The 15091-nt window shown below is 41.5% G+C and overlaps 1 protein-coding gene across 4 annotated transcripts in view; it reads left to right on the top strand.

Moving 5' to 3' along the window:
• The window catches only part of pcdh17 (protocadherin 17), a 40403-nt gene extending 35468 nt beyond the window's left edge, over positions 1–4935 (top strand). For all 4 annotated transcript variants that reach the window (XM_085907518.1, XM_085907517.1, XM_085907515.1 and 1 more), the window contains one exon: positions 720–4935. In XM_085907518.1, coding sequence (XP_085763644.1) covers positions 720–1411 — 692 coding nt within the window. In that variant the 3' untranslated portion in view covers positions 1412–4935. The remainder of the gene's footprint in view (positions 1–719) is intronic.
• The last annotated feature ends 10156 nt before the right edge of the window (positions 4936–15091 follow it).

The raw sequence follows: 15091 nt of genomic DNA, 5'->3' as shown, positions 1-15091 counted from the left end.
TTTCCTTTTTGTTTTGCATTTTAAGACCCAAAGGGGAAACAATTTTTTTTTCCATTTTATTGTTGGATTCATTTAACACAAGCGTGAACACTCCCATAATCAGCCAACGTGTGCATCCTTCTGATAGAGATGAAAGAAAAGAATACACACATAGACGAGGTGGGGGTGGGGGGTATCCGAGCCATTTGGCACATAGTTTTTGTCGAGGGAGGGCTTCAAAGCCCGCTGACATGAATTTATGATAACAGCATGTTGCCCTTGCCAAACCTCAACCATTATTTTTCTCTCACTCCATCGCCATCACACCTCAATACACTGCCATCTCCTTGATCAGAGCTTGAAAAACGCTTGCTTGTGCCCCCTTCCGATGTGTTGGAAAGGTGTGTGTGCCCGTGTGGTGACATCCTCTGCTTTTGGATTGTTATAAATTTAAACTCCCACATTTTCCCTTCACTTGAGTTTCTTTAGAACACTGCCCCAACATTGAGGTAGATTACAAAAAACTCCAAAAAGTTATTCCTTACATCATAGGTGTCAAACTCGAGGCCCGGAGGACAGATACGACCCGTCACATTATTTTATGTGGCCCGCAAAGACAAATTTGGCATTTGGCATCCCTGCCTTACATCAAGTCGTTGCTTGTCTAAACAAAAAAAAAAAATAGGAAAAAATAAAAAACGTGAGCCTTGCATTAATTCTTCTCATCGTTCTCCTTGCAGATGAAGACTGTTTGAATTGCACCGAGGAATGCAGAGTGCTGGGCCATTCTGACCGCTGCTGGATGCCACAGTTCCCCGCCGGTGGAAACCAGGCTGAGGGTGTCGACTACCGCAACAACGTATTCGTGCCAGCGGGGATGGAGAGCGCGCCTGAGACGGAGACTTATGAAACCGTCAACTCCAACGGCAAAAAAACCTTCTGTACATTTGGCAAGGAGCGCCGCGACCACACCATCCTCATCGCAAACGTCAAGCCCTACTTGAAGGCAAAACGAGCCCTCAGCCCGTTGCTCCAGGAGGTGCCCTCGGCATCAAGCAGCCCAGTCAAGGGCTGCTCCAACGCATGCTCCTCCGTTAAGAGTCCGGCAGACGGAGCTGAAGGCAAACCTCCTCTGGCCACCTGCTCCGGCTATTACGGACCTCCCGACGGCCAGTACCTGTCACCCACCAAACAAAACAGGGAGCAGGGGGGTTACCCGCCATTGCCTCCTTCAGACCCGGTGGCCAAGGTGCTCGCCGAGGCCCGCTCCAGAATCAGTCAAGAGAGCAGAGGAGAAATGGAGCGCGTGCTGGAGCAGGTGGAACCAGAAGTGAGCCGTGATGGAATGGATGCCGACCAGGTGGTGAGAGACATTGACAAGCTTTTGCAAGACTGCAGAGGGAGCGAGGCCGCCGGCACATTGAGGAAGTGAAAGGAAAGGACTTTGAGTGTGGAATAAGAGTTGATTCCAAAAACTCACATGCCAAAACTGTCACCAAAAGTAATACAAACATTCAAATGACTCTTTCAAAGGAGCTTTTGTCACGGTATGCAAAAGTACCAACGCTGAAGTGACGATGAGAACATTTCTTATGAGTCCTTTGGCAGCAGTTCAAATGTGAAAATCCCTGCCAAGAATAAAAAAAATAAAAAATACACGGGGACGTGAGGGATGCTCCCGGTGTTTTGGATTTTCAAGAAAACAGCAGCGGATTGAGCCTCTGGCACCTCGCGAGATATTATCTAAGTGCCCACCAGCTCATGAGTTTGTTTTTCTTAGTCTCTCGTGAAACCCCACATCCGTTTGTGCAGGGTGAATTTATTTTTGGTGTGACGGGAAAAGAAAAGACTTGCCAAGGTCAGACATGACAATCGACGTGATGACAACAAATGGATTCTATCGGGACAGTATCTGGCTTAAATGCACCAAACAACTTTCCGTTTTGGTGACTTTAATATGGGTGTTTACCTTGATGGATTATGTGTGTGTGAACCTGAAGGGATTGGTAATCAGGGCTTTGATAGAAGGATTGAGATCTTTTTTGAAGTGGTCAGGATTAGAGGGCACTAATGCTCCGCTGAGCGAGAATTTTCGAAGGAGCCATGTTTTGTAGCCACGTGTAAGCTGTGTCTGTCTCACGCTTCTATTCAAACATTCATGATAATCGTCGCACGCACGCAGGCACGCAGGCACGCACGCACCACTTCTACAAGCACCACATACACGACACGACTGGCCCACCTGTGTAATTGTCGTATACATCATCAGCTTTCGGTCCCTTGTGTACAGTGAATTTCCGTGTGTGTGGCAACGCCTTAAGGCAATCACAGGTTGTATTAAAAAGGGACATTTTTCCTCAACTGTGAAAAAAAAAATCTATATGATTATATAGATGCCTATATGTAAGATTCCATGTACAATGTCCTAATAATAATGAAATATTTATACATCTTTTTTTATATTTAAGGAAAAAGAACAAAATGGGGAATCTCAGCAAAAAGTGTCCTTGAGTTAAGGCCAAGAGTGGCGGAAGAACTCAACTACTAAAGGACATTGCTTCTGTTTTCATGGCAAATATTGGAAAATAATAAAGAAAACGTCCCTTCACACCATCACTATACATACTATCCATTATATGTGTAAATGTATTCATGTTAGATGTGTCAACATAAAGAAAAAGACATTTTTATTCATTTTATTCCGACTTCTGTGCATTTGAGCCAAATTGTTACGTGTACAAAAGCTATATTGTGTATTTTATTAAATTAATATATAGTTGTGTTGCAATATAAATGGGCTTATATTGTATTTGGCAAAAGTTGCCTTAGTAGCTGTCGAACTCTGTGAGTTTGCTTTAGTTTGGGGTTTTGTTTAATTTTCCTCCCTTTTTTTTTCTGTATCTTTGCTGAGAGGCCTGAGAGCTTTTGGGATGTTTTCACTGAGATTCAACACACAAAATAACTCTTGGAAGCTAAATGAGTCAGCCAGATGATTAACAACACAACTCGACATTTAAAAAAAAAAAAAGACCACAAAATAACTATTGGAGTATTTCCACAGAGCCGTTTTTTTTTTTTCCTTCTTTTTTTTTTTTTTTTAACCGGGCAGCTATTTTCTTTTACAGGAGCTTGTACGCATATTTTCGTGTTCATGTTAGTGTTTCCCAAAAAAAGAGAAACTTGCCATATGGAAAATGGAGTGATTTTCTTCGTGATCTTCAAACTGCCTTACTGTCTCAGCAGAGAGCTTCCATGATCTTTGGAGCTTACGACTGCTAACGAGACCCCCGGTCCACCAGAATGTGCATTTTCTATAAAGGGCCCAAAGGAGGTCCCCCTTCAGCACTCCCTGTTATTTATCTATGTACTCCTTCTCAACACAGGCTAGAATTCTCCTAGAAAGTGGACATCTGAAATTCTATCGAAGTTGGTGTCTTAGTTATTTAGGTACACCATACAGTAGTGGAATCACAGTGAGGCTTTCTTAAAATATTGACAGACATTTATTTTTTCAAATCTTGGCAAATTTTGGCCACGCTGTGAAATAATTACGAGAGGTGCTTTTTCTAATGATCATTGATGGTCAAATGGGTTTTCACCACAAATCCATGTACGATGATGCATCCATGAGAGGGAACGGCGACTTCCTGTACTGTATTTTTATTTATTTTTTGTTCCCGATGGGTTTTATTGGGGAATTTTGACAGCAAGAATAATACATTCCATCCTCCATGACCGACCGAGTATATTTCTATTTAATGAAGTTTCTGGTGTCACGCTACCTTTCCTCACATTGCGTATTTCTCTTACCCCCCCCCCCCCCCCCTGTGTTTTCTCACCAATAAATAACAATTGCATTTGAAAGACTTTTTAGCCTGTAAAGTATTTGATTTCTGATTTACTAGCTGTAGCCTCATAGGATTTGGCTTAGGAGGAAAGTATTAATGGTTATTTAAACGGATAGTTTTTTCGTTGCCTCACTTGATAAATCAAAAAGCCAGATACTCGCATCATCCCCACAGTTGGAACGTTTCAAAATATGCTGTTGAAAATCCTCAACCCCACGCACACAGCAGCCGCCACTTCAGCAACACACTGCCTGCCTTTCATTGAAATGCGAGGTCTTTAAAGTTAAACGAAAGGGTGAAAAGGAGGGCAACGCACTACCTAGGCGACTGTCACACGTGAATGTTATTTCTTTTCTCTTTGTGCCCCATATCTTCATGCAGAATCGAGTTTTGTTTTGTCACATTCACCTGCTTTATTTATTTCCGTCACATTGAACAAAACATTCTTGCTGTTAAACTTAATTATGTTTAATTTAAAAACTATATGAAATTGATTTATAATTGATGGGGGGGGGATTAATAATTTTGTACAAGTTTCACAGCCACAGCTGAGTGCTGTCCCCTCTGATGGTGTTTCCCTGGTCTGGCAACTGTCTGTTCAAGTGAGAACTACACGAGCTGTTTTTTTTTTTTTTTTTGTCTGGAAGTGTCCTCTTTAAAGCCATGGCCCCTCTCCTGGGCTATTTGCTGTCTAATAGCGTAAGGCCCGATGCTGAGGTCAGCACATCATAGGAGATGGAGCATAATGCAAGGCCTCTCCCGTCACAGCTACATAGCAAAATCTGCAATGGGCTATTTTAGCGTGCCGAGTTTTTTAGGGCAAGGCCTTGTTGAATGTGGCTCACCGGCCGCCATAGTCTCACTCACACTGTTGCAGGTGCAAACACAACCACACCAGGCCCCTTTGGTCAGTAACAACAAGCATCCAGTGTTTGTCAGTGTCATTTTGTTCCCGTCCCCGTAAACCTGCACTGCACAGCGTCTTGCTCCACGCTACAACAGGCAACTGGTGGAGACCAGAGAAATCCGTCTGGATGATTTCAATTGCTATTGTCTAAAGGCTTTGTTCATTGTGGAAAAAAGGTGAAAAGTTCAAATAAAAAAAAATACAACAATTACTAATAATAATGTTCTTGTCTTTATTGGGTTTTCAAAAATTGCAGTTTTTGATGAGATGATTATTTTTTTCTTGCCCACACAATTTTTTTTATATTATAATGGGTCAAGGATTTCTTTGTTTTATCATGTAAATAGCCTCATAACAAAAGGCAGAAAAGAACTCTTGAAAAGTGCAATTTTATATGCACATTCATCATGACATTACAATACAATTTTTGCATTCTAATTGTGGTAGACAGCTGCAGCTAAAATATTACTCGTTCAAAATGGTAAATGAAGACACCTACTTGAGCTAGAGGACAAGGAGCCTTTCATTGAGAATATAGTATGTCGCTAATTCAAATCTGTATGGCCTTATGTAAATACATGAGTGTGTGTATGAGACAGAGCGACGGTGTGAGAGGGAGATTGTGTGGGTGTTGTCCCTTGCACTGGAAGGAAAATGTGTACTGCTGTGACAACATATCCAGGAGGAAGAGAATGGATCCTTGGGGTACCCCGGTGTTGATGGTATGGTGCTAATCAGACAGCTGCAGTCCACCAAAAAAAAGGTGCTCCAATATAAAGTACAGAAGGACCATAACGATTGTGCACGCATCACACAGAATTATTTATTTGTGGAACGTGTGGCAGAATTTAAGAGCATGGACTGGGAACTCTTCCATGAGCAGCAGTGTGTCAGGTTTCCATGAAGCGTATTACTCACCAAACACAGAGTAAGAAGCAGCAAAATAATGTCTGCCATCAGCGTCCGTTAAGGGCCTACTCACATCAGTGAAGGAAAATGCTGGATGAAAAGGTCAGTAAGCAAGACGGGAGATTTAATATGAAGTAGATGTATGAATTGCATTGTATGGATTAGCGCCGCAGGCAAGTGCAAGAATGACTGGTGCTACCGAATCAATTAAAAGCGAGTGGTCCGACATATAAAGGCTGAAGGGACATTTCACTAAATGCCACCACAACTTAAATAACTAAAAATAAAACTATTTCACTAAATGCCACCACAACTTAAAGAACAAAAAAAATTAAAAGAAATAATTCAACTACATTAGTGAACATCTGAATCACTTTCAGATGGATTAGACATTACCTGCAAATTATATTGCCATGCCTCAAATATTTAAATGTAATCATTTATTTGACATTGGAATACTGTGTAATAGTGATTTTATCCATTCACAAAAATTAAACAAAGAATAAAACCGATGAACGAAAAGCTTTGTAACTTATATAACACTATATTATTTGTAATTTAAAAGAAATATACTGCTTTGTAAGTTAACTTAAATTATTTGTAATTCAAAAAATATATACTGCAGCATAATTACTCATTCTAAAATATTACGTGTTAAAACCGATCACAGGAGGAATAAATCAGTGAGGAAAATAATTAATGTAGCGTTATCTGCTACACTTTATTCCCCGAATGAATGGCCATGCACATGACATGGATTCATGGTGAGTATGACATCCCATAATCACACAGAGTTTTACATTGAGATTTACAGTGACATTCAACTGTACTGATCATCTTAGCCACTTTTACTTTTCTACTCTAACTGGTCCTGGTTGTTGACGTTTTGGCAGTTGTGACGGTATCACACAGAGGATTTTTGCTTGGAGAATTTTTCCACAAAGTAAGCCACTTTAATGTCCGTCAAATACACAGAAAATCTGTGCGCTATTAGTTCCCTTTGGCACCTGTTCAAAGATTTGGCCTTGGTGGAGTTACAGACCTTGTGAAATGTTGAAGGTACATCAGCGGCCACTGCTAACGTGAGTCTGATCAAAGTGTGGCGAATTTGCCTGCCACTGTTTGCGTTCATAGTATATATATCTGCACTCTGTAGCATGCAGATACGCCGGCCTTGCTCTGAACTCAGACATGGCTGACAAAGACAATTAAAACCTTCGATACGCACCCCGCATACCATTAGACTGCAGCCCATTAGAACTTTGAACGCCTTCTCCCAAATGGAGAAAAAAAAATACTCAAACATAAATGATCAAAAAGGAATCTGCAAGGGGGGGGGGGGATTAAACTAAAAGCTGGCCAACAAAGTGAAGACACTTTTTCTTAAGATATCGGCTGGAGCAAATATCTGTTTATTGGACCTTGGCGGGGTGACTTAAAAACAGTTAGCTTAATTTACAACCAAGCAAGGATTTTACACAGCCATACAACACTCAGACATAATTCGAAAGTTTTTTTTCCCAGCATAATAAAATTCTCAGTTTCAATTGTTTCATTTATTCTATTTCATTGCAACAGCAATGAATGTAACAATTTAATGTAAAATTGTGCTTTGGGATGTTTTGGCTTTTTCTCTCATATCAGTGCATGGCATCACCACATTATATGAATACAAACTGTCGGGGATACCTTCCGTAGGACTGGAACCTTTCTAAACGGAAATTATTAACCTTGACGCCGTAGACGAGCTTTCGGAGTCACCGTGAAATCACGTTAGCCTTGGGTTATACAACAACAAAAAAATGGTGTTTCCGTTTCCATTTATGTCTCTTTCTGTCTGTCTTTTCATGTTTCTGCCCTCCAGACATCTTGCTGGTGTACTGCCTCTTTTCCACTTTCTTCTGGACCACCCGGCCTATCAGCACACGGCCGTGCGAGCGAGCGAGTGTGTCGGCGTGCGTGTGTTGCGCATCCTGGCCCGTGTCATAGCCGATATCACAGCCCAGTGAACATGTGAACAACCTCTTTTCAAGTGTCACTTCCGTGGCAGAGGGACGGTGACAGTGCTGCGGCAGATCCCGCCCCTGACACCATTTGACAATAAGCTCTCACTTTGCCACAAAGGACTGTGAAGTTGGGTCCACCGTCTGACAACGATACATCTTCTGACTGAGTTATTCATCCATCAATGTATTGAGCTTTTGCCAGATCAAGTCGTTGACAAAGTACACAATGCTCTTGTCACCAATGTCAAGGACTGAAGTGTTACCATGAGAAGTGAATACCACAATTCTATTGCATAAACGTGTACTTTGCTGTTGTCTCAGCGACATTCCGCTTTTACTTTACAGTAACAAAGGCAAAAAGACATAAAAGACATAAAAGCCACACAGTGTCTTATATTGGTGCTGTACGACATTTAATTTCGATAGCAGCAATTAAACTCTTAAGCGTGGTTGTGTTTATTGACCATGAGACTAATTCGGTACCGTACTCTGCCCCCCCCCCCCCCCTCCAATGATAAAGCAGTGCTGATAGTGGACAATGCGAATCTGCTCATAACACTGACATTGTACAATTTTGAAGAAAGTAGGTTACCATATGTAGAAGGAGAATTTATTTATGCATGTCTATAACTCTTATGGTTGGTCAATGACGGTTACATGGAAAAAAGGAGGTAATTACTGTAATGTGTTCCATAAAATCTTGTTAGAAAATGTACAGCGCAACTAAACTCTCTGGCAATCGAGTTCAATGGAAAAAAAAAAGGGGAAAAAAAATGCAGCAGATGGTTCAGCACCATCTTTTGTGAACTGTGAAATTTCAAGCAGTTACGAGGCCTGCGTGATATGTAGACCATATCCATCCCTGATGGAATCATCGCAGAGGTGAAGCGTGACGCACGAAAACGTTACCAATGGAAACAAGAAGAAAAGCGCAGATACAAAAGGTGGGATGCGCACAATTTCCTAAAATCAGCAATACTTTACATCCAGACTCTACTTCCAAGTTTAATTTAATTTATGGACCGAGTGATGATTTAACAACAGTTTTATCAAATTGCCCCAAATTGAAATCTAATGTTTGGTCACTGTGATGACTCAGCAAAAATGAAGAGACCAATATGTCTACTCATTGATGTATTCTACTTATGCAAATGTGTTGACCTACATTCAGGGGAGATCTTAACCGCTTCTGTCACCTAGTGGATCATTATTGCTTGTCCCGTGGTTCCAGGGAGGTCTTCTCACTAAGTCTCATTTTACCCAGAATATAATGGCCAGCAGAGAGACATACTGTATGAAATGCAGATCATATTTTGGGAGGGGGGGGGTTATTGGACAGTGAGCGATTCTGATGTAAATGTGTATTTCGATAGACAGGAAATTCTCAGGGCAATGTCCTTGGCTGAGACCTTAAACCTCAGTAGATATGATCATCAGCATAACGCAGAGCACATTTTATGCAATCACGGTGACTAAACCTTGGTGCGCTGTGAGTTTCCGAGCGTATTTCAATGAATCAACTTCGTCGTATTGAACAAGTGGAAAGTGTTGCGACAGACAACTGCTCGTTGTTGTCACACATAAGTTATGTAGGGCAGGATATGCAGACTGGCAAATACAAAGGAGAGCACTCAGTGCCACCACTCTAAAAACTGTTCATAAATACTGCAAAGTGATGCTTTGTCTTTCTGCTGCACTGAAGCGAATCTCGCTTACAAGACAGCTATGCCTGGGTGATGTGTTCCCGAGACCAACTCGGAGCTTACGTTTTGACAGCTTCCGTATATTCCGATGGATACTTGTTAATGTTTAAATGCTTTTACTGCTAATAAAACACAAGAATGCACTTTGCCACAAGATGAATAAACGAATTAATATAGTGTTTACACAAATGCAATTGAGCAGACTGCAAAAAATATGTCATGATTGTGTTCATGTTTTGGGAACTTTAAAATACTGTTAAATCTCGATGATATAGGTCTAAAAACAAACTTTGTACATTTCGAAGAGAACCGATGACTCTGCGTTAAGCGCTTTAAGGTCACAGAAGCTACGACAAGTAAAGCAGGTGACTTATTCACCCGTGAACAATTTAAACCCCTTTGCAGAAGACGAGGCGTCATTAGGAAAGGTGCGAATTCTGAAGAAAAAAAAATCGTCTTTTGGCAGCCGAATGTCAGCGGGTACCGGCAAACAGCACACATCCTGACACTTGTTTACATCCTACGCTCAAAGCTGTGCAGCTTACTACCTGATGGGACTTCATATTTAGATGACTATAAGACCCCTAATTTGCATAAAACCTTTGATTTGGGCCACCAGTCTCCTTGTTGAGATTAGAGGAGTTGATTTATCCCATTAGTCAGATTTAGCTTTGTTGGTGTCACTTCCGAGCAGAGTCTGAGACATTCAACTTGAAAACACAAGCGTTCCACGCTATGTACTGTACACTGGGTGACAAAACGAGAATATAAAACCACATGTGCTTATTCTGTAGAATCGCGGAGCCCCAAAAAATAATGAGATGCAGGATGAATGTGTGTCTGGTTAGCGCCGGTGATAAGCAGGCACATAGTGAGGAACTACATAGTAAAAAAAAGTTGTTTGTTCGAGTTGTGTGTGTGTGTGTGTGTGTGTGTGTGTGTGTGTGTGTGTGTGTGTGTGTGTGTGTGAGAGGGGGGTCAAGGGTGGGGGGGGACTCTAATGACAGCTGGAGGCCTGTTGTTACAAAGTAGGGCTGCCAATGGATGACTTCTTTGGCAGAAGCCATAATCTGTCAGTTGAAGTCACATACAAAATACTGCTTGGAAATCTAAATCATGCCCAGGTGTCGTACTTGTACTATAGTCCCAAAGGAGGACACTTTATGGCGATAATTACTTTTTATGGATGAAAATCTTTCAAATTAAGTGCATTCATTCTTTCATTTTTAAATGATATCTTTTCATGTCTGAATATTCAAAATCTGATTATAAATGGCGGTTTTAGTGAATCAGACACTGATGGCACTGTTTTAAGCCCACTTTGTTTCCAACCAGAATAATTTTGCACTACTCATGGGTACTTGGCTGAGAGAGAAAAAAATCACTACATAGATGCAAAAAAAGGAAAATTTATGGTCTAGCCAAATGTGAGTGGGCTCAATTAAGAAAGCATCACAAAAATAGTAAACATAATGTATGCAAAAGGATAAACCACATTAGCAGTTGTCTGTAACATACAACTCAGTCATTTTCCCTCTTTCTCACACTCGAGAGTGCATGTTTTCCTTCAGCTGGCTGTCAATTACCTGTATTGCTGAATTCTAAAGTAAGCTACGTCCACCTCGCATCCCTCTGGACCCAATAGACTCGAATGTTCTTTATAATGCATTAGCTGAAGCCATCATTTATTGTCTTTTTCTGCAGTAAAAGCATGTCAACATTTGTACCAACAAAAACAAGTACAAGTTAAAAAAAAATATATATAGCGATGTTTTTCTATGTTTTTGGTCAAGTGGGTGTATTTTGAATGTGGTCATGCCATTGAATGGTTGCTCCAAGTATATGCATTATTCCTTCCTCCACCTTTTAACTTTTCCTTTTCATTATTTCCATCCCAGCTCCTCTCGACTTTACATTCTTCCCTCCACTTGTTTCCCGCACTTGCATTGCTCTTCCACACCTCTTTTTTCCTCTCTTCACATAACCCAGTAAGCCTAAACTCCTATGCTACACAGATTGACATTTTCTGTCACCTCACCTCTGTCTTCCAAACATATTTCAGGCCTCGGCATTTTGTTGTCAGTCAAAGCTGGTAGCACCCATTCATCCCAGGTGCTGATGAAAAACATCTCTTCACATAGAAGCATGCAGGAAAGCCATCAACCCCCGTCCACCGGCCTCAGCGAGCTGTTACAACACCAAATGTTGTGACTTTCAAATAAAAAATGGTGGTACATCAGCAGTCCGCTCACATCGTTTTTCCGTCGCACAATGATACAAAAAGAAGCAAGGTGCTGTTATGAATAATAAATAACGCTTCCATGGTTACCATATATTTTCCTGGAGCAGATCTGCAAGTAGTGCCGTTTTGTGTTGGCTCAATACAATAACACACCCATTTGCGTAACTTTACGATATTTTTGTTCTTATGCCAGTTATTGTTTTCTCGCTGGAAGCTAGTATCACCCACACAAGGTTTTAGGTTCACATTTGCCCAACTATCTCGACTCTTGTTGGCATCAACGCGCCTCCCCTGAAACAAAATTGGAGTTCAGCATTTTGCACAACTGCACTCAAGATCATAGCCATTGAGGAGCAGATTGTTGTTCACCTACCATTTTGTTGTCTTTCCAGAACTGGCAAATCTTCACAAAGATTATTCTTTCTTTCCGTGATCTATGCCGCGGCTCAAGTCAAGAGTGCGACTCCAAGGAAACCATCAAAGCTCGTTTAGAAAAGCATTTTCAGATAAAGTGCCAAGTGATAGTAAATTAGGTTACCAACTTGGCTGCTGGCAGTAGAAATACAAACATATTTATTAGCGCCTTTGCTAACACGTTACTATTGGTTTATGGACAATTTTGACTCACTTTATTGGGTTTGAGTATTTGTCGCCACTATTGCAGCATTTAATTCACTGTGGTGTGTGTGTGTGTGTGTGTGTGTGTGTGTGTGTGTGTGTGTGTGTGTGTGTGTGTGCCATCCACTGAAACCATCTAAGGGCTAGTAAAGAGCAGATTGAGTAAAAGTCACAACAGAATACAACTAACGGAAATTGGTAGAATTTTATTAAGGTTTGCATTACTCTTACCTACCAGTCATATTGTTTGGGAAAACATACGAGTTTGTAGTTCAGCCCATCCATATCATGTCATCCATTTTCACTTTCTCCAAATAATAACTGCCAGTACAGATACACCACCTTAAGGTAATGTGCGGAATTCCCGCTTGTCAAGCTCTAAACCACAGGTGTCAAACTGAAGGTCGGGGGGCCAGATACGGCCTGGCACATCATTTTATGTGGCCCCCGAAGACAATTTACTTCACGTGTCAATACTAAAACAACAAATTGTCATCACTTTTCAAGAAATGGATAGCTAGATATTTTTGTTACCATTCATATTTTAAAAATATTTGAACAGTTTTAGTCTCCAGTTTCAAGCCTAGTCATTCATCAGTTTCTTGTGCAGCCTATACTGTATATATTAAAAGGTGTTGACAGTCTTTAGGCCCTCCGAAAAAAAAAATGTTTGACACCCCTGCTCTCAACCAATCAAGAGACAGAAAAACGCTGACTCCAACAAAAAACTAGCAGCCTCTATTTATAAAATAATAATAATGCATTAGATTTATATAGTGGTTCTCTATAGTATACTCAAAGTGCTCACACTAGATGCCTTATTCATAAGCTCGCACATTGACACCTTGGTGGTGGTAAACTACGCGAGTAGCCACAGCTGCCCCGAGGCAGACTGACAGAAGCGTGGTAGCCACTGTGCGTCTGTGGGTCTCCGACCACCACCAAACATTCACACCCAGTCATACACCAATGAAGTGTCTTACCCAATGATCTACAACTCGGGCAGAGGGGGAATCGAATAGCCGACTCTCCGGTTACTAAGCCTAGGCGTCCATATGAAATAAAAGAATATAATTTCATTTTAGCTTTAAATGCAGGTCAGTGTTTTTGATAGTGTTTAGGCCAGTGGAGACTTTGAAGGCCCTCAGCACATGCCACTGGCTTTAGTCATGATTAAAGGTTGTTGGCAAACTGTTTCTTTACAAATGCACGACTGCTTTCCATTCAATAAAGCTCTGACATTGGAAATAATCAGCTGAATTTTATGCTAATTCATTTTTGGGGGTGGGGGGGTAATAAAATGTCCCTCAGTTGCAAACCATCCAAAGAATTATGGTGTTATTTTCTTGTCTTTAGTTTTTTTTCTACTGCAGGAGTGAAACAACAAACATTCCAAACAAAATGGTGTATTAGTATTCGGGAGGAAATTTCAAAACAAGTGCGAGTGTTGAATCTGAATGAGATGTTTACACTACTGCAAAGTAATGAGTTGTTTGTGTTCAATGATAAAATTCTCATGTCCATCAAAACTTTTGCGGAAAGTTTAATACAACCATTATTTTGTTCCAATTTTTTTATGTAAGTCGACTAACTCGTCAGTCAACTTGTTGAATGTATACAATATATTAAAGATGAATGAACAAAGGGGAAAATGTTGCCCTCCTAGCCCATAACAATTTTAGACATGCCCCAGCCCCTGAATTAAGTATCACTTTAAAACACAGCCTCACACAAAACATTGTAATTTATTCAGGTGGGAGTGCCAGTGGTACACGCAGGCCCACACACTCTCCCCTCATCCCACTCTAACTAATAAGAGGCAATAAACGAGGAGGCGCAGGCAGTGTTTATCTATGTGGTTCCGAGGGGGCCAAGGTGCCCTCGCGCTCCGCAGCCGACTGCTCGGGATTATGCTTCTCACATCAGCTGCCTTTCACATATGGCGCGGCTCCTGCGCGAGCTCCGCGCGCCTTCCCATCTCGTCGTTTGTCTTTCCAAAGCGAATTGGGCTGCCTCCGAATGCTCATCGTGTTGCCACATGGCAGTTTAGTCATTCCATGCAGCACTCTGTTTTTGTGAGCAAGCCCAGTCATCTTCTCAGCCCATAGCCTTCCCCTTGATCCCTCCCCCATGGATAACTGCCCTTGTCCTGCCAAGCCTGCTGTAGGGTCACATCTGGAGTGGAGAATTATTGCTGCTTTTCATCAAACCACAGATGGCCAGTTGATTTTAAGCCCACTTGAGTACAGTGAAAACGGAAGAGGTGGCGGGTGGCTACAATGATTTATTTTTTATTTTGGGGGGGGAGGGGCAGATTATGCAAGATGATAACAAAACATGTCCAGTTAGAATTTGAATCACGTTGCAAATTGCATGCCTTTGAAAGGCGAAGCCATGCCGAGCAAATGTAGCGTCATTGTGACATAGTTACAGGTGAAAACACAACGCGCCTGATCACTTGTGGCCTCGACAGACTTGAAGTGGCAGCAAAAAGACCTAACGGGACAAAACGCAGGGAACCATGACAGAACAAACGTCATGACAAAGGTCCAACGAAGACTGAACAGAAAAAGGGGAAGTTACCACATGTCGAACAATTAAGGGGCCAGACAGCTGAAGCTGAACAGCACACGAGGGAAAGGAGGAGCTGATTGCATGTGACACAAAAAGAGAAAGGGCAAGCAAACGAACCCAGGTGAAACTAATGACGGACATGGAAAAGGCACCAGGGAGGGAAACAAAAGGCTTGGCCGCAAATTGAATGGATTTGCTTTGAAAGTAATTGCACAACGGTGTTCCGCAGGGTATTCCCGCACATGAAGGGACATAATTACAATTGGATAATATATGACTACCTGCAACACAGGTGTCAAAATGAA

The sequence above is a fragment of the Syngnathus leptorhynchus genome, chromosome 3 (genome assembly GCF_054491065.1).
Source record: "Syngnathus leptorhynchus isolate UIUO chromosome 3, UIUO_Slep, whole genome shotgun sequence".
In the NCBI taxonomy this organism is placed as follows: Eukaryota; Metazoa; Chordata; class Actinopteri; order Syngnathiformes; family Syngnathidae; genus Syngnathus; species Syngnathus leptorhynchus.
This window is presented reverse-complemented; position numbering and strand designations above follow the sequence as displayed.